Genomic DNA, 24,082 nt, shown 5'->3' with positions numbered 1-24,082 from the left:
TGGTGTCACAGTGGTGTCCCTGCCGTGTCCCTGCCGTGTCCCTGCCGTGTCCTTGTGGTGCCACTGCTCCCTCGCCCCCTCCCCGAAGCACAAACCCCAGCAGCAGCCCCTGGCCAGAGGAATTCCGCTGTGACCCTGATTCCTGGAGCAGCAGCTGCTCTTTCATGTGAAAATAGCGTGTCTGGTAAACACTGATGAGAGGATAAGGGGGCAAGGAGGAAGGTCAGACCTAGAGCCTTCCGTCACGCTGGAGGTTGTGTAGAAAACATAAAACCTGCCTTTTACAGCTCCCTGACAAGCAGCTTCCCCACGCCTGCCCTGCGTGCCAGGTCCCAATGCCATGTGTTTAAACCTCATCCTTTTTCTGTGCTTTTCTCTAGTGGGTAAAACCTGATTTTTAAAAATTATTTTTTAGCACTGATTAATATTAAAGCACATCTCCTTAGGGGCTGTTTAAAAAAAATGCAGAGCCTTTGGTTGAGGGTGGGGGGAAACACTAACGTGCACCAAACCACACAATTTAATTTATATTTTCCTGTTTAAATTAATGCAGAGTTTTAAAAGGATGTTTAAAGCCAGGGCAAAGGATTCTCTGGCGGTGTTAACTGGGCTACTTTGAGCAAAGGGGCTTTAGCAGAGAAATGCACAAATAAATGTGCTGTTCTAGCAGTGATCACGGAGCAGGCAGCGAATCCTCTCAGTGAAAGCACAGAGAAATGACAGGCTCACGGTTATTGACTTTGGGTTTTGAAATGAAATTACAGCAATTATTTTGCTCTTGTGAACAAGAAACGCAGAATTAATAGAATTCGCAGGAGATGAATATTCAATTATCCTGGGTTGGGGGGGTTGTGGTGTTGTCAGCCGGTGCTAAAGCAATGAAACAAACATTCCTTGGGAGAGCTGGGTCCGGGGGTGGCTGCCCCGGGCCGGGCTGGCCGAGGCTCCGTCCCTGCAGTTCCTCAGCCCCGGGGCCGGGGCAGCTTTGCAAGGACGGATTCAGCTGGTGGCACCCAGGGCACGGATTCACCTGTTCGGGGTGGGCTCGGGCTCCACACGCAGGTGATGTCCTGCCCCCTCCCCACAGCCAGAGCCCTGCCAGGTGCAGAGCCCCACAGGTGCCCCCGAAGGACACAGCCACACGGCCGAGTGAGGGGGGCACTGCAGGGCACACCCACCGCACCCAGCGCACGGTTCCACACGCCGAGGCTGCAGAAATCCTGCCTTAAACAAGCCAGGAGTAAGGAATTCACAGCTGCTCTCCAGCCAGCCCTGCCCACCCTGCCTCGACCCCGCAGCTCTTCCACTGAAGGGAAATTAGGGCAAGACTTGAATTCCAGCTCACAGCCTCACAGCTCTACCTCAGGAAAGACACAGGTGAAGATTTTTGAAAGTATTTTCTGCTGATAATGAAAAGGCTGCTTTTGGTTTGTTTTTGAAGGCAACAAACTACCACATGGCAGAAACAAATAGGAGAAAATTATCTTAGAAACAGTAAAATGCACCAAAATTTGTTTATCCTGGTGCTTGCAAGGTCCTTGAGCAGCCTGTCTGTGTTTTGTCCCGGGACTGCTGATCCTCAGAGCTCTGTGTGTGCCAGGCCCTGCACGGAACGAGGACAGAGCCAGGCCAAGAAGGGAGGATGTGCAGCAGAGCCAGGCAAAGCCTGTCCTGCAGGCAGGCATCAGGCCCGAGGGAGGCGTTGGGCTGCAGGTGTGGCACGGGGCACATGCCCTGGGACCCTCCCCTCAGGGTGCCCTCCCCCTCCTCACCCATCCCAGCTCCCGGGTGCACATCCTGACACCCTGCTGCACGAGCAGAGCATCTTGGCAGAGGAGATTAAATCCCTTTGGTGGGGAAATAGAAGGGAAAAAATATAAATATAAATATAAATATAAATATAAATATAAATATAAATATAAATATAAATACTATAAATATATGTTTTATATACAAGTTTATGTTATGTATATGTTTCCTATATATATATATTCTTTTAGGTTCCCACAGCCTTGCAGAGGAGGCATCAGAACAGCACAAGCAAATGTGTTTACAGCTTCAAGCTTAAATTTGAAACGTGTTTCTAACCTGACATCTGTGTATTTTCAGCCCTTTCCAAAGCTCTTGTTTTGCTTTCTATGGCTTCTGCTTCATTATTCTAATTTAATAAAGCCGCAGTGAAGGCAGAGTGCCGACTCTTTGTGGCTAATGAAAGACATTGATTTGTTTGTACTTCTTGTTATAGATTTTTCCTAATTACAGGCATTTTTCAGAGGCAGTTGAAAAAATAAACGAGCAGCTGGTTTGAATGTGCAACCTATTATTGTATTTCCTAGAGCTGCAGAAGAAGTGGTAATGCTCACAGCGGGATGGTTTTCAATGCAGGAGGGCAGAAAAGGCATTTTCCAGGTGGGAGTCCACTCACTAGTCCACTCCCTTCCTTCCTTCAGTGCTGTCAAGAAAGGCTGAAAAATTGGCTTTTTCTGTCACGGCAGCTCCAAGGGTGGCACCTGGGCTCTCCCAGGGCGCCTCACAGAGCAGGGGGCAGGGAGGAAGAGGAGCAGCGTCCCCGGGGGCCCGGGAGTGACTGGGAATGGGCGAACGAGTGCCCAGGGGCTGGGTGAGCACGGAAGGGATGGAAAACAGAGCAGGAGCCTGGGTGCAAGGTGCTTTTCAAAGCAAATTGTAACGGGGGAACAGAGGCAGGGGGGTGAGCAGCACACCCAGAGCCTGCCCAGAGACCCTCCGAGACCCCTGGCACAGCCTGCGGTGGCCACGGGGCCCAGCCTGGCGCCACAGGCCCGGCTGCAGTGACAGGGACCTGTGGCTGGCACCTGTGGCTGCCAGGGGCTCTGGCACCCACAATCAAAACCCCCTCCTTACAAACCCCAGGGTCCGCTCCCGTGGGACCCCATTCATGCCATCCACGAAAGGGCTTCCCATGAAATGCTGATGGGAACATTTCCCCAGGTACGTGCAGGCTTTTCTCTCCAGGCAGTGATGTTATTCACTCGACAGTGTAAGTCCCAAGCCACAGGCAGCCCTTGCACTAGGGAGCTCTGGCTGGGGCAGGACCTTGGCAAACCCAAGGCAGCCCTTCCCTCCCACTGCCGCTGCAGCCTGGCCACTTCTTGTCACACAGCTCACTAGAAATCACACACGTGTTGCAAAACTATTGCTAAACTCTGGAAACCCGTCCAAGTCCCAGTCCCTACATGTTTGAATCATGCTCCCAGCAAAGGCTGGCTTTCCTGTGAAAACAAACCACTACACGCTTCTCCACCCCTAGGCAGGAGGAGCTGTGGAGGTGGCTTTGTTTGTTTGTTTGTTGGTTGGTTTGGTTTTTTTCTTGGAGAAACCATTTAAGACTTGAATCAAAACAAAGATCTATTTGGAGCTGGTTCTCTTTGCTAGGGCAAATTAAGAAAAAGTTGGATTTTAACCCAAACCATTGACATTTTGCCCTGGCAATGTGTTGTGGAAGGGCACAGCATGGGACTCCTGCCAGTACTTGGCAGCTCTGCCTCTTCCCTGCCCAAATTTCTTTCAGAGCAGCAGAATAGCAGCACCAGGGTCAGGAAGGGGCTGCTGTTGGAATTCCCTGCTGCCTCTGTCACTGCAGCAAGGAGCCTCAGGCAGCAAAGAGAGCGAGGTGCAGAGGAAAGGCTGAGCTTTACCTGAAGGCAGGGCCTGGGAGCCCTCCTCTCAGGCTGGGCCACCACAGCCCCACGGCCCCCCAGGACACAGCCGGGGCTCCCTGGGGGCAGGTGGGCTTGCACTGCCTTGGGCTGAGCTGCAGCACGAGTGGGAGGAGCAGGGGTCACTTTGCCAGCATCCGTGACAGAAGCAAAAATAACCCTGTCGCTCCCACATCATGAATTCCTTAGCATGATTCATTTGAAAGCAGAATTAATTCCAGTGGGGCTGGCCACGAAGGCTGTTGCAATCGAGAAGTGGAGGCAGGAATGCTGGTGGGAGGGCAGGAGCTTCCAGAAGGGAGCCTGGCCACTTGCAGGGAGCAAATCCCTGCGCCTGCCCCTGCTTCAGCTTCCTGGTGAGCAAACGAGGATGATCCAAATGAGCCACCCTGGCAGAACACTTGGAAATGCAGAACTGAAAAGGACTGTAAAAGACCAGAATCTATTGCTGCAGGAGTATTGGACTTTAAAACTCCCTTTGTTTGTAATTGTTAATGAGTCCGAAGCTCAGAGCTGCACACACAGGTCGGGTTCCGTGGTGGGGCCCTCTCCAGCCTCGGGCAGAGGAACAGGAGGAGTCACAAATGCGCAGAGGAGGAAAAATCATCACAAGTCCGGTTTGAAAATAAGGAAACAGCATTGTCAGCTCCTTCAAACCCTCCTTGGCTGCCTCAGGGTGTGTGCAGCCAAATCCTCAGGGTTTTCTGCCAGGATGTCAGTGCCCTTGCTGCTGCTGCTGCTGCTGGGGATGAGCAGCAGGATGAGATGACAGGACTCAGCTCTGCTGAAATATTTTGAGACCAAGAGACCCTCCCCTCTGCTCGCTCCCCACAAGAGCATCCGGAGAGGCCACGGCTGGCAGGGGCAGGAAGCGGATCCGCTCTCTCTGGTGCCTCCTGCTCGCTGCAGCCTGACCACAAACGCCGTGCAGGCGTTCCTCCTCCGGAGCTGGGAGGGCACTGGGTGACGGGGGGAGCCTGCTCCCCCTGCAGCATCTGTTTCCTATTCCAGCTGGCACCAAAAAAACCCTTGGGTTCCCCCCCTCTCAAATCCAGTGGGGGTCTCCCACATGGAATCAGAACAGATTCCCGGCAGGGCGCTGCCCGGTGAGCAGCACCAGCCGCTCGCTCAGGACAGGACTCGAAGGTACCTGGTAAATGAGCCAGCCCCGGGGCACAAACACAGCAGCCAAAGAGGAGCCAGGAGGCTCAAGTCACTGCTCAGCCCATCTCTGTCCCCTCAGCGCCTCCAGGATGCCGGCCTCCTCTCCCTGGTCGTGCCAGTCCTGCCATCACACAGCTGACGCTGGAAGCTGCACCTCGTTTTGCACATGAGCTTGATCTGACTCAGATTCACAGCCAGCTCTCTGCAGAGGCGCCACCTTCCCCCTCACAGCCTGAGAGGAGTCTGGGCTTGAGCCAAGCTGCTAGAGCAGAACCAGAGCCTTTATGCTCTCTGCTCTGTCCCCGTCATCCCAGGTGAAGGATTTCAATGGCAGCTGTCTGGGGTGGTGTTGTGTTTGGTTTGGGATGTAAGCACATAGTTTTTATTACTTAAACAATAAAGAGAAGATTGCAGTCCTCACAGAGCTGGCAGCCTGGCCTGCAGGTGCCCATCCCCTCAGGGAGGGCAGAAACGTGGCTTGGGCTGTGCAGCACTTGGCTCCCATGGCCTGGAGTCGTGCTGCTGGGCCAGCTCCCCCCTGCCCTTTCACTTTGCCTCTGGAAGCTGCTCTTGTGCCGTGGGCCAGGCCCCCTGAGCCCCACGCAAGTGGGTGGGCTGAGAGGGGCCTGTGCTGACCCCCAGAGCAGGTCAGGGAGCGGGGACACGGGGAATGGGGGCACTGGGGTGGGGCTTTCCCACCTCCCCAGGCACCGAAAGCAGCTTCTCCTCTCCCTGCCCGCAGCCCAGCTTCCACAGCACGGCTGCTCCGGCTGCCCCGTGCCTTTCCTGGGCAAAGTGGAGCCTCACTGCTGCCTTGGGGGCTCGAGCTGGAGCACAGCCCCTGCCCAGCACCCCTAACTCGGCACAGGCTGCCCGGGCTCGGTGCCAGCGTGAGAAAGAGCAGGAGCTGCTGCTGCAGCATCCTCAGCCCGGATGTCTGGCACCTGGAGGGAGTGAGGGCTCTGCTCCTGCCCTGCCCCACACGTGGGGTGTGTGGGGATGGCGTGGGCAGGGGGCTGCCTCAGGAGCTGAGAGCCTGCAGCACCCCCAGCCCTGACACTGGGATCTCTCTGGGGTTCATGGGCTGGTCAAACAATCTTTTCATTCCTGGAAGTTCCCAAATGGTTTTCAAGGCCTGAGAAAAGTGATCCTTAATAGCTCCCTTTTTATCAGAACTCTTGGCCATTCGTGCCAAAGCCTTTGTTGACATTTTGTAACTCTTATTTATAAATTCCCTTCCCTCCACCACGGGCTCTGCACAAACAGCTGTTCCACACAAACAGCTTTGCAAGCGGAGCTCTATCTCCCGGGCTGGGTTATCATGCTTCCCCCAGATACAGACCTGCTTAATAATTAACGACTTTTCGAATTTACTGGAATATGGTATGGATTCCTCCGGTGCACTGAAGGAACCCAGCCCTGGGCCCAGCTCTCGGGTGGGTCTCCCAGCTGAGAGCTCCATCCCGGGTGTGGGCAGAGCCAGCTCCCAGGAAACCCTCATTCCTGCCGGAAGGTCGCACATTTTTTTAAAGATTGCCACTTCCTGCAGCTCTGGGGAGCAGCTCTCAGCCATGGAAAACCAGCGGATGATTAAAAGAAGCCACCGAGCCTCGGAGTCACGGAGCGCGGGGCTTTCCCAGCAGCTCCTGCCTCTCCGCAGGCCGGCCTGCCCAAGCACCGCGACAGCCGCACCTGGAGGCGCTGCCGCCCACCAGAGGACCCCCGGGGCGAGTTGCTGTCCCCAGAAGGGCTCGGAGTGTCCCCGGGACGGGCCCTGGGGCTCTGCCCTGCAAACGCAGCAGCCGCGGCCGGCCCGCAGCTCCCGGCGGCTCGGAGCTGCTGCCGCAAGCCCAGCGCATCAGCGTTCCCCTTCCCTGGGCAGTTCTGACATGTTTTGAAGTAAGCTGTGAAGCTTTTGCATTCATAGTTGCTATTCACTATTTTGAGTCGAAATATTAATTTTTTTTTCACATTGAGTAGTGTTAAACCCAAAGTGCTGGAGCATGGCAGTGCTTCAAGCTGCTAACAACATTCTACTCTGAAATGTACCCATAAATAGGAAAGACTGGATAAATTATACTGTACAGCTCCATAAAACTGACATAAACCCATAAGCAAAACTAACAGGGAAGAAAACCTCTCCTCAGCAAAGCTTATCCGAGTCCTTTAATTCTCATCTCCAAGTCTTTCCTCGTTTAACCTTGGTTTTAAAAGACCTTTGAAAGTTTACCCTTTTTTTCCCCCCTCTCTTAAAATAGTTCCAGTTCCATGCAGTTTTGCAGAGTGAGTGACAGAATTTTTCGTCTCTCATTGCATTTACTCCCCTGCTAGTGACAAATAATGGTAAACCTGGCATTCAGCCTGGGTGGGGAAAAACCAGTGGGGCAGAGCTGGAGCTGCCCCCCGGCTGTCCCACAGCGGGGCTGTCCCCACCCTGGACTCAGAGCATGTCCTAAAGCCTGTCCGAGCACCGCCGCCGCGCAGCACGGCCGGTGAGGTGGTCCTGCTTCCTCCCCTGATGAGGCATCGCACATTTTTGCATTATCGCAGCAGTTTCTGCCCAGTGCGATGCCCAGCACGGCTCAGGGATGCGGCTGCGGGGGGCGCTGGGTGCCCGGTGAGCATCACCTCTGCCGGGCACCGCTCCGCTGCTGCCTCCCGGCCCCGGGCACAGAGACCGGCCCCGGGCACAGGGACCGGCCCTGCCCCGCGAGCCCCGGGCCAGCCCGGCTGGAGCAGCCCGGGAGGACCAGCCCCGGCGCTGGGCTGGGCTCTCCTTGGGGTGCTTGGCTGCTTTGGCGTTTTTGTAGGTGTTGACTTCCTCAGCTGCCTGCAGGCACAGCAAAGGGAGCTGCTGAGCTTTTCCCCCCGAATTCCAAGCTGCAGCCGGTGTCCGGCCCCAGCACACGCCCTGCAGCCCCGCTCCCCCGGCCAGGGGAGCTCCCCAGCTCATGGACAGATCCCCTCTCTCTCGCGGCCTCTGTAACCCAGCAGGAGCCCACAATGAACATTTAATTAAAGCAAGTCCCCAAGTGATTTAATTTTTTTTTTAATTACAGTGAATCAGAATTATATATTTTAATGAATTGTACGATGCTGTGGTGATCCCCATCCACTTCCAAATGTATACACATAGATGTTCATTTTCTGATCTCCGGTTTTTTTTTCCCCTGCACAAACGCACAAAGACAACAACCCGCCTGCAGAAACAGCCCCTGGCCGGGGTGATGCCCACAGAAGGGCTCAGGCATTGCGGGATCAGCACCACCCGTCCCGGCTGGCGCTGCGGGCCCAGCACTGCGTGGGGAATCCGTGCGGGAGCGCCCCGCTGGCTCCGTCCCGTGCCAGGGCTGCTTCCAAACGCTTCGCTGCGGGTTTGCGGTGTCGGACCAGACTGCGGTGACCCCGCAGCCATCCCAGCACTGAGCTCTGCCCGCAGCACAGCGGCTCCGAGCAGAGCCCACCCCTCCTGCACCCTCTGTACCGGCACCACCCGGTCCAGCCCGGGAGCAAGCCTGGGAGGAGAAGAGGCACGAGAAAGCCCAGCCTGCAAAGCCGCAGGACAAAGTAGCAGCTCCGCTGTGGTTTTAATGCTCCTCTCCTCTTCCTTTTGGGGAGAAGGTGGGGCGCAGCCCTGTGTCAGCCCCACCGAGGCACCCCGGCTCCCGCAGCACCCCCGAACGACCTGGGCAGCGGGGCGGCCGCAGCGGCACACGCCGTTCCGGGAACGGCAGCAGCGTGCACGGGAAGGCGCCGCGCACGGAGGCTGGAGCCGCTCCACGCCTGGCGAGGAAGACAGCTGGGCCTCCTCCGGACCAGCAGAACGGGGCTGACTCAGCTCCCGGCGCTGCGGAGCCGCGCGTGGGGCTCCACGTGCCCCCACAGCCCGCGGGGCTCGGCCCCGCTCGATCCCCGGGAGCGGATCTCGGGCCCCGGGGCTCGGCAGCGTCCCGAGGAGCTGGGAGCAGCGCCCGGCAGGCACAGCTCTGCCAAAGGCATCCCCAGCTTGGCACGGGACCTGTTCCCCAGGCAAGAAGAGACACGAAGCCGCTGACACGTTTCTTCCTGTTCCCATTGAAAACTGCGTCGGAGCAAGGCTGAGAGAAATCATGTGCTGTGTTTAACAGATTTCTCCCCAGAATGAGGCTTCGGCTCAGAAGGGGAGGATGGGAGGGTTTAAAAAATTAATATAAAATTCTGTTTGCCCGAGTGTACTGTCACAGCACACTCGGACAGGCTGCCAGGTCCCTCACCGACTCCTCCTGGCCTGCAGGAGTCTGAGCTGGTGCCACTTGGAAAGCAGTTTGGTTTGTGTGATCATTAATACCCACTGCATCGGGAAAGGTTTTACAAATCAAGTACAAGAAAATGTTGCCCATCTGTTATGAGTGGGAACCTTCAAACTGCAGCATCACAAGCTATTGCCCAGAACTGTGGGGAGAGAAAAAGGAGGGAAGGAAAGAAAAAGGGTTGGAGGCATGTCCCTTCCCTGCTGTGTGTCCGGCTGGCTGCAGGCTGGGGGACACTGACCCGCCGGGCAGAGTGGGGGCAGGCACTGCCCCCGGGACTGGGGCTGGCAGCTGCCAGGGAAGGGAGCACTGCAAGGTGCTGCAGCAGGGAGAAGGGCAAAATGCCAGGAAATATCCAGAACAGGAAAGGCCCAGGTTCCAGCAGCGAACGTGGCATGGCACGGGAGAGGCACGGCAGACACAGAGCAGGGCTCTGGCAGTTTCCAGCACTGGGTGCTGCCCGTGGGTCGTTGCCCTGCACCCGCATGTTAGGGCGTCTCAGGGCGTGGGGCCGGCCCCATCCTCTCCCATCCTGTCTGATCCCGTCCGCCCGGTGCCGTCCCCACAGGAGAGTGCCAGCGCTCGCCCCGAGCAGCCCCAGCTCCCGGGGGCTCACGGCCCCAGCTGCCCTGCTCACCCTGCGAGAGACCCGGGGCTGCAGGAGCCCAGGGCCGGCTCAGGCTGCAGGGTGGCACCCAGGGGAGCCGGTGGCAGCCCCGCGGGGCTCAGCAGTGGGCACTGGGCACGGCCCTGTCTCCCTTTCCGTGACAAACGAGGGGTTCTGCCGGCATCTGCCGAGCGGCAGAGCCGCGTGTGGGAACTCGCAGCTGGATTACGTTTTTGCTGCCCTGGAAGCAACGTGATGCCTGAATTCCTGACCAAGAAAACAGATTGGGAAACAGGAGATTGCTCAACGCACCTGCTGTTGAGTCAGAAGGCACAGACCCGGCACGGGGGTACCCAGAGGCAGCAGGGAACGACCCTGGGGGGACAGCCCCTCACTCTGGCAGAGAATTGGCACTCCAGGCTCGGCTCTGGCCTGAGCCCTGCCCTGAAGCACTGCCGAGGACAGGGAATTCCCAGGGTGCTGGGCAGGGTTTGGCACCCGAGTCCGAGTCCTGTCCCCGGGGCCAGTGCTGCCCCAGCCAGCAGCATCCTGCAGCCCCAGCCTGCCCTGGTGACACAGGCACGGCCAGGAAGGGCCTGCCATGGGCGGCTGTGGCCGGGGGCTCACAGGAACGGGGGGGCTCAGCAGCTTCGCTAGCGCAGGTGCCAGGCCAATGGCCGTGTTTTCCAACACCCAGCCACAGGATGTTCCCCCAAAGGAAAATGACATGGATAAACCCCATGAAAGGGCAACCAGACACAGCAGAGACACACGACCTCCACACAGCGTGGAGGCGTTTTGGAGAACTGACACGAAGTGATTGACACTGGCTATGGGGAGAGGTCAATACAGGTGGGCAGGGGGACCCTCGAGAGGGAATGTTAGCAGAGGCTTAGGGACCCCCCAGAAGTTTTATAGGGCAAGTTGGATTTTGTGAATTCCCTCCAGCTCTCTCCTGTGAGCTGCTCCTCTTTCCTCTCTATCTGTGCATCTATTTTAGGATGAAGTTTTCACTTCAGCACAGATGTTCAGAACGGGGTTTCATGCAGTAACAGTATGTTCACATCATTTTCCTCTTTGCACCAGAAACCACGAACTGAGGAGCTGGAGCCAGCAGCAGCTGGCAGAGCCGGTAAGCGACACTCTGGGCATATTCCCCCCCTTTGGCTGCCAATGCCACGGGTGCGGTGGCCACGGCCAGACCCCTTGACCACCACGTGTCGGGTGTCCCTGGCAGCGGCCCCGGCTGCGGCACCGCTGCCACCCCTCAGGGCAGAGCTGGCCCCCAAAGCCGAAAGAGCCCGCGAGCAGCGGGCAGCGAAGGGAGCGTGGAAGGCGAGGGCATCGCAAGAGTTGGAGGGAAGGGACCAGAGAGCCCCTCCACAGCCACGGGGCTCCGGCTCTGGCACCACAGAGAGGGGTGTGATCGGCTCCATTTGGGCAGGAAATAGGCTCTTTTAAAAATTACAACTAATATCTGGATGCAAAAACACCCTCAGAATTATTCTGTTTCCTCCTTCCTGCAACCATTTCCTGCCCAGAGAGCAGAGGTGATTCGAGCTCTTCCCCAGGTTCCTGTTCCTCCCTCCCTGAAGGCCCAGAACCTTCCCCAGTTCAGAAAAGCCTCCCAGCTGCAGACACAGGAGATGCGTGGAACAAAGTTTTATTATTTTGCTTTTCACAACTGACAGAGTTGTCATTGCTGCTCCCGTGGTTGTCATTGTCCTGGCCCTGGCCAGCAAGGTGCCACATCCCAGAGGGGTGGCAGGGACAGAGAGGTGCCGCGGGCAGCGAGGTGCCACAGCCGCAGCTTCCCGAGCGGCTTTGGCAGCAGCTCCTTCTCGCGGCTCTGCTCCGCATCCGAGCTGCCGATTCCTCCCTGGCAGCCTCGCGGGCAGAGCTGCTGCTGCTCCGCATCCTCTCCCTCGCCGGAGCCCGCAGGGTGGCCCCAGCCCGAGGGTCCCGCAGGGCAGGGGGAGCCCTGGCACCGACCCCAGGAGCCGCCACTGTCTGAGCTACAGAGGAAAATCCAGCTGGGTTCTTTTTGCCAGTTCTGAACACCGGCACTGCTCGACACGTTGTTTTCCCCTTGGCAGCTAAATGTGGGGATAAATGAAGTGCCGGTGTCATCCTGAGCATGGGACAAAGGGAGTGCAGGGGACTGGGTGCTCGGCCAGCAGGAATGGGGTGTCCAGGTGTGCTGATCTGGGAAACGGTGCCAGTGGACCTGTGTGGGAAAGGCCAGTTCGTGCTGGGGGTCACAGGAGGCACCCGGAATCCCCCTGGAAAACAACTGCCCTGGCGTGTTTCCTGTGATCAATTAAAGTTGTGATATTCTGACCAAAATTTTGATTATCAGTGATTTGTGAGAAACCGACGGAGGAACTGCAACACGTGGCAACAGAGCTCCCTCTAATGTCAGCCGCTGCCTGGCTGCACCCCACTCCCTGCTGCCCCATTCCCTCACCTCCCTTTCTTCCCTGTGCCCCCATTCCCTGTTCCCCCTTTCCCTGCACCTCCACGTTTCTGCTCCCCCTTCCTTGCCCCCCCAGTTCCATGCTCCCCTCACTCCCTTCACTCTGTATTCCCTGCAGCTCCAGCTCCCTGTTCTCCAGGTCCGTGAGGATCCAGCTCCCTGTGCCCCCATTCCCTGCAGGGAGGGCCTGGGGGTCCCAGTGTGTCCCTGAACCTCAGAGGTGTTGCCACAGGAGGGTAACGACAGCGGGGGCTGATCCAGAGATCCTGGTGCTTTGTATTTACCCCCAGGATGTAACAGGAATATCCTCAGCAGGTGGTATTTTAATACACATCCTGGGGATGGAACGTGCTGGTGCAGAAAAGCCCCAGTACCAAATAAATTGTGGGCAGTCCCACCAGTGCTCAGGCATGTTCAAGCCTACATAACACAGTGGAGCCACTTTTAACCTGGTAGAGGAAAAGATAATTAAGAAAGAGAACTTTTATTAGGGCAATTTCACTTTATTTTTTCCATACAGCAAGATCAACTATAGCAGTAATAATAAAATAAGCATAAACCCAAATTGCAGCCCAGGACAGAGTACGTAACTGGAGCAACTACAAGCAAAGTAAGTCTGTGGTTACGTAAGAGCAAACCCAAGCGCGCCCGTCCTTCCAGCAGATGGCCCGGGGCTGCAGAGCGCGGCTCGTTAATTAATTAATTACTGATTGGTGTGAGCTCCCAGCCCCACGCCTGCTCCCAGCCTTGGCACGCACAGGATGACCGGGTTCCTGCAACGCTTTCGTGACAAGGGAAGACCTCCCAGGTTTTCACCTGCTAAAAGAACAGGACCACTACAGCGAGAAAAGAATCCCCTACCCTACAGCTACGGGTGCTGTTCCGTTTGCCTGTCCGTGGTTGAACTCTGTGAATGTCAGTATTTGTTTTGAAGAATCTTTTTTTGTGAACAAGAAACCACTGAAATTGTCAGAAACTGGTTTGAATAGCATATATCTTTAATATATTTCGATACTTTAAACATGCAGTAGATTTTGAATAATGTACGGAATATCTGAGCCATGATTCCCTGGATGGGCTGAAGTACCTGCATTATTTTTTTTTCCTTTTTTTTTTTTTTTTTTTCCTTTTTTTTTATTTCTTAATGATTTTCAGGCAGATTTGACCCAGTGGAGCTTCTGTCAGTCATGAGATCTCGGAAGGATGGCAGATCTTTCCAGCTGAAAAAATCCTGGCAAACTACAAGCTGTCCACATAAAGCAAAGCAACTTTTTGGAAGGGGGATGGAGTGCTAACTCTGTGCCACTTTTGCAAGCAATTTTGTTCAGCCTGTCATTTTATTTAGCCTTAACAAAACTCCTTGTAATTATAGACATTTTTATTCAAAATAAGATCTTACTATTATACAGGTTTCTCTCTTTTTTGACTATATACAGAAGTGCAAAAAGTCAACCTTCGCTCTCGACGTCCCAACTGCAGCATAATCAACCCTCAAGAGTTTGCACACACACACTAGAATTCTTGTTACGTAAACTTTGAGTATTTGGATTATCAACAAAAAGTCCCTTGATCTATTGATTATGCAGCTTATTTATAACAAGGCCTGATATTCAGGGATTTCAAAAAATATTTAAACAATATTTTAACATTTGAAATGGATACAGTAGAAAATAAATTTTATTCTAATATCTAGGAACTAGATTTTTTTCTCATAATAACTAATTACAAACAAAATAAATCATCAAAATATTACTCAATTGTCTGCCAGGATTGTTGCCATAGCAACAACTTAACTTCTTACTTAGCAATGATTATATAATTATAAGATATCCATATAAAAGATCTTTGTTCTTTGAATGAAAACTAGACAAGAACTAACAATGACTGACATTCTTACATTGTCGTATTAGATCAGTAAAATAGAAATCATTTAGTTAACAATAATACGAATACTCATAAGACACTACATATAGATTCCAAACTGAGTACGTTATGAAGAAAACTACTTTTTTTTTTTTTTTGTATTTTGAAAAAGTCATCAGTAAACTCTAATAAAACAAAATTCTATGAACTGAAATGGTATCAACTGATAATAGAAAATGAAAACAAGCTAATAAATGTAAGAAATAAAAACTACACTTTTAACAAGAAAAAAATAAGTAAATTCTCTATGGTAAGTCACTACAATAACATGTGAAGTCACCTATACTTTCTTAACACGATTGAAATTACATTGGTATGGGTTTTAACCCGTAATGTAATAATCTAAGGCTTTAATAGATGTACAGTACAATCAGGAAAATCAACACATCATTCTTATCTATAAAGCATCTCTCTCAAGCATAAAAACTCGCAGTAAACTCGGAGTATGGCGAGTTCTACAACCGAACCCGCGCCTCTCCCTCCCTGCCCACCTGGGGCCTGGCCCCAGGCAGCCCCTGGCTGAACAGAGCAAAAATATCCTTTACTGGCTGCAACATCCAAACCACAAAAAGGAATTCCTTTGGATGAATCCATTCTTAGAACTTGAATGCACATCTATTTGTTTGTTTTTATTTTGTAAAGGCTTTCTAAGGCTATAAGCAGTTAATCTGAACAAAAAAAATCACATATAAAACTCACCCGAGTATTAACCCACCCGATTTCTACACTAATTAACGTCTCATTTGTCCTATTTTGGTTTGTCATGCATCTGCTGTCAGTGCTTCTGTGTCTTTGTTTAGAGTCACCGCGGACGCGGGACTGGATGAATTAAAGTGAAACCCATCTCTGCAAAGCATTTATAGTCCTTGTGACTCCTGACAGAGGCTATAAATAGAGCAAAAGAAGTTCCTCAAACATTTGTTACTGTGTCTCAGAAATGGCTTTTCCCTTTGCAGCTCACCTTTTACAGGAACTATGCATAAATATGGCATACAACGCCTTGGGAGAGTTTACAGATAATGTTGTCCGTACGGGTTATGCACAGCTGGAGCATCTCTCTGGTGCTGCCCACTGGCTGTGAGGAGCAATTGGCCATTTCTGAGACAGCTTTGGTTTGAAACAGAACGGTGCCCTTTGACTGATCAGTACTCATCAAGTCAGTGAAAACGTGGTTCTGAAAATAACACTGCGGAAATAATACTCTGATGGATGTACAGTCTATGGCACTTCATGAGAATCATTAACAACGTGGTATTAAAGCCATTGATGTGCTTTAAAATATACACAGTTGTGGTTTTGCTTGGCACATTCATCTCTGTCAGATTCCTCTCTTCCCATTTCTTACAATCTATTACATTAAAAATATTACTCTTAAACAAAAATTACTGTGCATGCACGCTCTCGTCTATAATGGCAATTTTAAATACAAGGTGCACCTTTGTTATTTGTAAACCTTGAAAGAAATAAACTCACTTTAAAAAATTATATCTTGGTCTACAGACGTACCAATACATAATAGGTTTCTGGTTACAGCATCGTCGGTCTTTCCGGGCGACGCGCGAAGCTGCGGGAGCAGCCCCGGGAGCGTCGCCCGGGCGGCACGCGGGAAAGGCGGACGATGCTGCAGGCCCGGACAGTAAGATCACCTCAGCACAAATATCAATTCAATGTACAAAGTAGATAGGCAACAGTGTGCAGTGGAGTCCCACGGTCTCGCTTCGTCTCGTTAACATGCAATGTGTGATGTCACTGCTGAGGGGTTCCCAGTGCTGCTGGACAGTATTTACATACACTATGGCTAATGAGCTCAGCCTCTTCCCACCCACATCCGGCCTCTTCGCCTCGGACACCATCTGGGAAGGGAAGAGCACAAAGTGTTCTCGGCACAGCCAGGACTCGGTGTGGCACACACCAGCCCCAGCTTTACACAGGGGGCTGTGTCCCTGCAGGAACCCTCCGGCAGCAGAAACATCCCATCCCACCTGAGGCATCCCATCCACCCCATCCCGTGCCATCCACCCCCCCTGCACCACTCCGGCAGTTTAACAATGTTTGTGCTCAGCTGAAAGGAGCAGCCGTGATTACAAACCCACTGTGGCCAAAGGGTCAATCCTCACCCTCAGAAATAATTCCATTACGGCCAAGTATTCAATAAAAACACGGCAGAAATGGAGCACAGGAGAGAGGAAGGCAACACAAAGGAGGAGCCATCCTGGGACGGGATGGCTGCGGGAGGGGAATCTCACAACAACAGGAGAATTATGAGTTTCCAAACCCAGGAAATGCTGGGGTTCCAAATGTTGAGATTTAAAAGTCATTCTTTCTGAAGAGAACCTGATGGAATCATCTTCCCCAGCTCTGCCCCTCAGCTCAGGTCAGTGCTGAGGCCACCACAGACTGGACATAAACCTCTGTGAACCCTGATTTTGCTGGGTGGGCATGTGCAAACTAACACATGATGTGGCACTGGTATCTGCGGGATCTCCCCTTGGAGAAGAATGGCCCCTCAGAAGGGCCAGAGCCTCCACCCCCAGAGCTTACTGGTTTTCTTAGAAAGCAGATAAAAACATTCTGTCCCTTACAGCAACAAACTGCACACCCAAGAGTAAGAAAAAATACAGCAACAACACATTGGGAACTTACAGTTTGATGACCAAATGTCTACATCTGTGTAACATACTTGTGGCTAGTCAGATGTTCGGCAGATATTATGGGTATCTACAGGTAAGAAATGAAAACAGTGAGTGACAGGTGCAATGAGCCCACCCAGAGGTACAGCATTTGCTACAGAACATCAGTTTGGGAAAGGGAGGATCAGCTGTGAGTCGATGGATTTTATATCGTAACTATAAGTTTAAGTCAACTGAAGTGCTACAATAGCAACTTATAACTGGAAAACACTGGGTTAAGTACTACTGGACAAATACAAATAAGTATTACTGGTTGTTCAGGAAATAGGAGAAGTTAACATCTACAAGTCATGCAGTGCAGTAATTGAAAATAGCCCTTTTTGTTGGCCTACACAAAATTCTGTGCTTTCAGTGTCTCAGATGGTGAATTCTACAGTGGCCTCGTTTCAGTGTGATTTTGTGAAGTGTTCACTGCTGTCGCTGTCCTGGGTTTTGAATGCCAAACCTACGATGCCCTGAGCTTGATTTTCATGGCTGGTGAAAATCCCCGGCTGAGAAGAGCTCTGTCCTTCCCGCAGCAGCTGCGGCACCGCGCAGAGCAGCCGGCGAGCAAAGCCTGCCCAAGCAGGGCAACAGCCCCCTGAGTGCCTGGCTGCACCAGCAGGACTGAGCACGTGGCTCCCCTCAAGTGCCCATCTGCTCAGTTTCCCGTTTAAGAAACCAGGGTTACACCGGAGCCAACTGCCAGCAGTGCCACTGACAGGTGACACCGCGCCCTGGCCGTGGGTCACGGTGACGCCGCGACCCCGCAGTGCCCGGGGAGCATACGTGCCCAGGCACAGGGAACTGTGCTGGGGCCTAGGACACAACACGGATGTGCACAGTCCCAAATGGCTGTGGCACTTGGAAAGACCCGTTTTCCTGATGGGCATCAAGGATGGCCTGTGAACCTGCCCAGTAAAGAGAACGGGGGGTTTCTTCTCAACTAACTCATTGGCAGGTCCTGCTGCTGTTTTTCCACCCATGTGCCCTCTCCTCCCCTGGCAGCTCACACACCACAGCATGGCCAACTCCACAGAAATGGGCTTGGAGCAGAATGAAGCTTCTCATACCATGTTTTCCTGCTGCTGCAGGACAGGCTGCGGCACCCGGCTGGAGCAGCATCAGGGGCAGTGCTGTCGAACAGACCAAGGACCTTCCACACCAGCCCGGGAAGATGAAGGGCCACATCTTTAGCCTTTGGCATGCAGGCACACGGCATTGGGTGGCATTAAATACCTTCAGCATTGCTCACATGGCATATACATATATGGGTATATATGTATATATGGAGGTTTGGCTGCAGAACTGCACTAAGTGTGTTATGAGGCTCTGGGGAGGAAAGGCATGAAATGACCAGATTCTACAGCAGAAGGCTTTCCCTGTGATCTCCCTGGGAAGTGCATGGTTACTAACAGAGAGAGGATTTAAAAGTAAGGACATTTTCTGTGGCTTGTCTTGTTCTCACAACCCTCAGGACAGGCACAGGATACAGAGACACACTCAAAGTGACTGTCTGGTGCAATAAACTACAATATTAGGAGACTTTGGGCATACAGGAGGTTGCTTGCTGAGGTGGCACATATGCAGAGGTAGCCCCACCTATGAACTAGCTTTTCAAAACACAAATTCTTAGGCCAAGTTTAAAGCCCTGAGTGAGCTGTTCATTCAGCAAACATTTCTCAAGAGAAGAACGTGCTAGCTGCTGAGCAGACTAACCTGGGCTGGTTTTGGAATTCTACAATATCCAGGTCCCTTTGGAGCTCGGGATGTGCACGCCTAGGTGTCACTGCAATGATGCCATTTGGGAATTGTATTTTTGAGAGACGAGGAAGCACACAGGTTAACGAGGGATGTACAGCTGAGGCAGCACAAAATGGTAGTGCTCAAAGAGTAAAGGTTGAATTCAAAGGCCCTGGGGCTCACTCTGCAGCTCTGGGTGTCCTGAGGAGCCACCTGTCCTGAGCCAGGAGCCGAGTGCGTCAGGTAAGCCTGCCTTAACACTGACACTGACCTGCACAGGAGCACACCTGCACAACGCTGAGGAGAACCTGGAGCTCCCTTGCTAAGGGGCACACATGTGATCCCACTGAGCTGGAAGCAAGACCTGCGTATCACACCAGAACTGACAGCTTCATGGCATGGACAACTAACTGCCCAGCAAATCTCAAAAAGCAATTAGCTTTTAGAAGGGGAACAGGAGAACTCTTTAAAATGTTTTTATTGTTGCACCTTCAGCCAGATGTACAGAAATCTGCTTTTCTGACAGCAGCCTGTGCTCAGGTGCAGCTCCAGCTGCTCCTCTGGCCCAGGGACTCATCTTTAGAGCATTGGTTCTGGCTTTCCTGGGAGGACATCTAATCACTTATGTGGTAAAGCATTACTCTCACATTCCTGAAATAAATCCAAACATGGCAATGACTGGGGTGGCTATTGAGAAAGAAACCCAGACTCTAATGGGCATTTTCTTATCTGAGCTCTGTTCAGAGGAATGGGCCATTCCAAGGAGAATCACAAGGCTGTAGCAAAGGCTTCAAGGAAGTTTCTGTGCGGCCCATACTCACAGGGTTTTGTTTTATGCTTGGAAGAGGAGAGTCAGAACATGTTTGGACTGCTAAACTCAGACTGTAAGAACCTGCAACCCCTCTGCACAAAGACTCCCCTGGCTTTCCCCGAGTTCTGTGCTGAAAGGAGCTGTTGGCTCCACAGAAATGGAAATAAATCATGGCTGTGTGTATTATCCCTTGCTCTTTGCATCCCTGAGAGCAGAAATAAGCAGCATGGCCCATAAATGTCAAGACTGAGTCAGAAACTCTATTGTCAATTATTTTTAGCATCAGAAATGGAACTGCAGCACCTTTGGAGCACAGCTAAGGGCTGATTAAGCTGTGCTGCAGCTCTCTGAGAGAATGTGTAGGCCAACAAGAGGTCAGATCCAAACCCCCATGCTCATTAAAGCACCGATTTCGAGTTGTCTGTAAGGAACAAAGCTGTAAATTAGCAAACCTGGTTGGCTGTGGCTGTTGCAGCGAAGGGAACACTTGTGGCAGATGTTGTTGCTGCAGACACAGTGGCTGGCGTAGCACCGTGCACCATGGGAACTTTCGGAAGGAAAATCAAATAAGCAAACATACAGAAGAGTGTAGCAGTATGGGACCAGAGCGACACGTGGGAGGGTCATTGAGCATGGTTTACCACAGCGAGAAGCCCGAGACACCATTGCCAGCGCGTGACATGCAACCACAGTGCAAAGCACGACAACATTCCAGGAGGGAGGGGAGGGAGATGAAAGAGAAAAAAAAGGGGAAAATGCTTGTTACCATCAAATCAAGAAAATCGACACAAACAAGCTTAACCGTTTCAATATGAAAAACAACAGGAGAGTTTTTTCAATGCCCTTATATTTACAAATTTTTGTCTTTTAAAAATTCAACCCAAATATTTACTGCTAGCAGAAATTAATCTTGTAGAAGGACAGAATACAGCTACATGGCTATGGTAAGATACAGTCTTTAGTTAACACAAGATAGTTTCTAAACACTGGAACTCATAGTCCAGTCAAAATCCACCAAGGAACAATGTGCAATTAAAAACTGCTGTACAAAATTAACATCTACGTGTCCATGTCAATTAAATAAAACAATCACATTTAATTGACAGGTGTTAGTGCAGGAGGCTCGGGGAGATGGACTGGCACGAGGGCTGTACGTTAAATCTAGCAGTGGATTTTGAGGGTCTGTGAGCTGCACCACGGGTTTAAGATAATCAAGAAACAAAGCTGGCACCTACCAACACTTGTAGCGGGTGTCATGCACAATATTGAGCCTGCTCATCATGCATTGCAACAGGAAGGTGGATTTGGAAAGGGAAAAGAATTAAAACAACCCATCACACGTGTAATTAGAAATTTCATTGAACAAAGAAGAAAAATTGTTATTACGGGCACAGTGGCATGTAACTGTCAGCACAATCAAACCATACAATAGCACAGTGATCCATTAGAATGAGGCCTCAGGGACAGGGCAGCGCAGGGAGCTGTGCTGGGACCCTGCTGGCTTTCCTCAGCTCTAACTCACAGCTCCTGAAACCTTTCTGCCTTTTGACACAAGCCTTGCCATGGTCCTTTCCCTGCTCTTCTCAGATCAAAAGAGATGCCTCAAAGTCACCCTGCCTGGTGCCTGTGGTTCTCAGTGCAGGGACCAGGGACCAGGCCCTGCTGTCCTTGTTGGAGCCATCCAGGCAGATGGACAGTGGGAGGTGACAGAGCCTCTCCTCTCCTCTCCTCTCCTCTCCTCTCCTCTCCTCTCCTCTCCTCTCCTCTCCTCTCCTCTCCTCTCCTCTCCTCTCCTCTCCTCTCCTCTCCTCTCCTCTCCTCTCCTCTCCTCTCCTCTCCTCTCCTCCTCTCCCTCTCCCTCTCCCTCTCGTCACCTCCTGACTGCTCCAGTGCCCAGGGAATGTACAGGAATGTACAGGAATGTACAGGAATGCACAGTGGCCGGGCAGGCAGGACTTTGGCTGCAGCCCCCGAGCCCTGGGGCTGCCAGAGAAGGGGCAGTGACCCTGCCTGTGCCCCGCTCTGGCCAGAACAGTGGCTGAATGGTCCCTGTGTCCTGTGCAGCTCCTGGTGACACCTCACGACCCCTGTTCAGCCTTCTGTTCTACAATGCAGGATGTATTGTAAGCTGCTGGTGTCTGGGCTCACAGCCCCAACTCCCTTCAGACCACACACCTGGGGAGTTCTGCCCTGCAACCAGAGCCAGGAGCAGGAAGGCGCTTTTAGGATCATTATGGCATCATTTTTAAGTATCACCAAGCTGGCAATTCTCTTTATGTTACACAGCAAAATGCCTTCCACCAGACTGATCTCACAATCTTCTATTTCTGCTTCCAAGATGAAAAACATACACTGATCTTCCAGAATATCCATTTTTAATAAATTATTTACCTTTTCATTTAACACATAACATTTATTAACACTGTTAATGATGAGTGACACAGCAGAAACGGAAATAAACTCTGGAATCTGGGAATGAGATTGCAGTCAAAATGGAAACATATCCTAGCAGGCTGTCAGAGGCAGCCAGGCAGTGCAGCCCCTGTGACACCCCGTGGCTGTACTGGGGACAGGAAATGGCTCCAGCCTCAGCAGCATTTAACCATGCAGGGAAGAAGCTGGCCAGTTTAATTACTGCTGGGGCCAAGGTTATCCTCTGTCACTGCTGTATCTGTAAGGCAACAAACTCAAGGGTATCATCACGTTTCCTAATTACTCCTCTGTGCCATGGAAGAGACTGAGAACACTGGCAAAGAAAGGGTAAAGGAAGGGTGCCTCTCCTGACCTCCCCTGGCACAAATCATGGCTGAAGCCAATGGGATCACTTGCAAGATTAAAAAATGGAGCAGAATTTGGGTAAAAAGTACAACCAGTAAGCAGAACTGCTTTCTTGGTCCCTCTCGTGGGCGCTCAGAGGCGTCAGTGGGGTTTCAGAGAAGCAGCTGAGCTGTGGCTCTGCTGAGGCTGAGCTGCGGCTCTGCAGGAGTGCCCTGCTCACACGGCTGTGCACCCTGCAATGCTCCATCACTCCATGCACAAGTGTATCCCCCTGCCACACATCAGCTGGGCATTGTAACCACTCGGAAACATCCCTGTAACGCTGTTCAGCTCAAAGCTCCCCATTTCAGTCTGAACGATCATCATTACCATTATGACCAGTGCACACAGTTTTTGAAAGGGAATTAAAGCAAATGAACGTGAGGCAGAAAGTAGAATGCTTGCTGGGGTGGTGTAACACCCAAACACAGATATTTTGCTTTATGACCCTCTTACCAGTAAGAAAAATAATTTTTACTATGATCTTAATATTCAGGTTGACTTCAGAAGCTTTGACTGACTAATGAGAACACATGAATAATGAATGTGCACCTTCAACGTTCCCTGGCTGTTCGGCACAAGGCAGAATTTTAATTTGAGGATATTCTGACTTAACTGACCATAACTTCATAACCAGATTATTTCTGCAGCACAATAAAGCTATTTCTATAAACATTCTAGGTTTACTGTTGTTTTAATTTTTTTTTTCTCTTTTCTTCCCTGTACTATTCTCCTCTGTCTATTTCTTCTGCTCAATCTACTAAAGCCAAATTAAAAACAACACTCCAGACAGCACGAGCGCTCCTATGGAGGTGAGCAGTGGTGTGTGTGACCTTTCCCTCCCCAATGTTTTGGGGGAGAGCGGTGGTTTTGCACAGGCCCATCAGCCCCAGGGAGGAAAGTGCTTTAGGAAAGCCACTGGGCACTGAGTCCCAGCCAGGAACAAGGGAGTCTCTGGTGCTGAAGCTGTAGTAATTGAACAAATACACAATGGGTTAACACGATGCAGAGGTAGCTGCAGCCTTTCCTCACTGGCTCTGGGGTTCAGCTGCAATCCTGCCCCTTGCAGCTGCACCAACTCCTGGGAGCACCCTGCCAGCCTGACCCCTTCCTCTGGAGGAGCTCGTTTCTCAAGGCCCCTCTGGTCACCTGGGGACACACCTGGGCCAGAACAGCTGCACTCACACTCCTGAGGAGCAGGGAGCTGAGGCACAGGAGGTCCCTGGCACCGGGCAGGATGCCACTCAGCTGCCCACAGGGCACTGCCGCCAGCTCCCAGTCGCTGCAGGACCTGGAGCAGGTGAAGGGCTGAGGACCTGGAGCTCTGCACATTCACAGCAGGAGGGTCCCCCACGTCTGCCAAGGTGTCCCCAGCTGGCAGCCAGGACCCAGGGACCAAACCCAGGCATGCTCGGGTTTGCAGGTCTGCCTCCTGACCCGGCAGACTAACTGCCCTTATCTCACCAGCACAAATGCTCCTGGTTCTTTCTTGCAACACCCCTTACTCCCCTCTCAGTCTGGGGACAGCTTCCAGCACCGTGGTTTTGGGGACACCTCAAGAGGGGAGCTGTGCACAGAGGGAGCTTTAGTTGAGAGAGGTGATATGAGTGTCTGAAGAACATTTAATCACTTAAGGCATGCTGGAGTGCAGTGTCCACTCCCAGGCATGGATGTTCCCTGGATGTGCTTCACATCCCTGGCACACAGCCAGCCAGAACAATGCCTTACAATTCAGAAGAGCAGTCTGAGGTTTTCTGGATTTTCAGTGGGAGAACATGAGGAGTGAAGTGCCCTGCAGGGGGGAGGGTCCTGCCCAGATCACCCACAGGGGACCAACCCTGGGCACACCCACCCTGTGCAGGTTCTGCAGGTGTCCTGCCCTCCA

The 24,082-nt window shown here is 52.2% G+C and overlaps 1 protein-coding gene and 1 long non-coding RNA gene across 19 annotated transcripts in view; both read right to left on the bottom strand.

The window, feature by feature from the left end:
* LOC137479659 (uncharacterized) overlaps window positions 1-24,082 on the bottom strand; it is a 127,950-nt gene that overhangs the window by 55,547 nt on the left and 48,321 nt on the right. The window lies entirely within an intron of this gene.
* Window positions 12,717-24,082, bottom strand: part of MBNL1 (muscleblind like splicing regulator 1) — a 66,937-nt gene continuing 55,571 nt past the window's right edge. For 8 of the 18 annotated variants that reach the window (XR_011002413.1, XR_011002405.1, XR_011002414.1 and 5 more), the window contains 5 exons: window positions 20,616-20,651; window positions 19,833-19,927; window positions 17,900-18,024; window positions 16,801-16,875; window positions 12,717-16,010 (listed from right to left, as the gene is read on the bottom strand). Coding sequence is in view for 8 of the 18 variants with exons in the window: in XM_068200109.1 (XP_068056210.1) it covers window positions 16,819-16,875; window positions 19,833-19,927; window positions 20,616-20,651 (188 nt within the window). In the remaining 10 variants the exon portion in view is untranslated. Of the gene's footprint in view, window positions 16,011-16,800; window positions 16,876-17,899; window positions 18,025-19,030; window positions 19,221-19,832; window positions 19,928-20,615; window positions 20,652-24,082 lie in introns of those variants that run through there. The other 10 variants (XR_011002407.1, XR_011002409.1, XM_068200109.1 and 7 more) reach the window with 6 other exon arrangements.

The sequence above is a fragment of the Anomalospiza imberbis genome, chromosome 10, assembly GCF_031753505.1.
Source record: "Anomalospiza imberbis isolate Cuckoo-Finch-1a 21T00152 chromosome 10, ASM3175350v1, whole genome shotgun sequence".
Classification (NCBI taxonomy): Eukaryota; Metazoa; Chordata; class Aves; order Passeriformes; family Viduidae; genus Anomalospiza; species Anomalospiza imberbis.
This window is presented reverse-complemented; position numbering and strand designations above follow the sequence as displayed.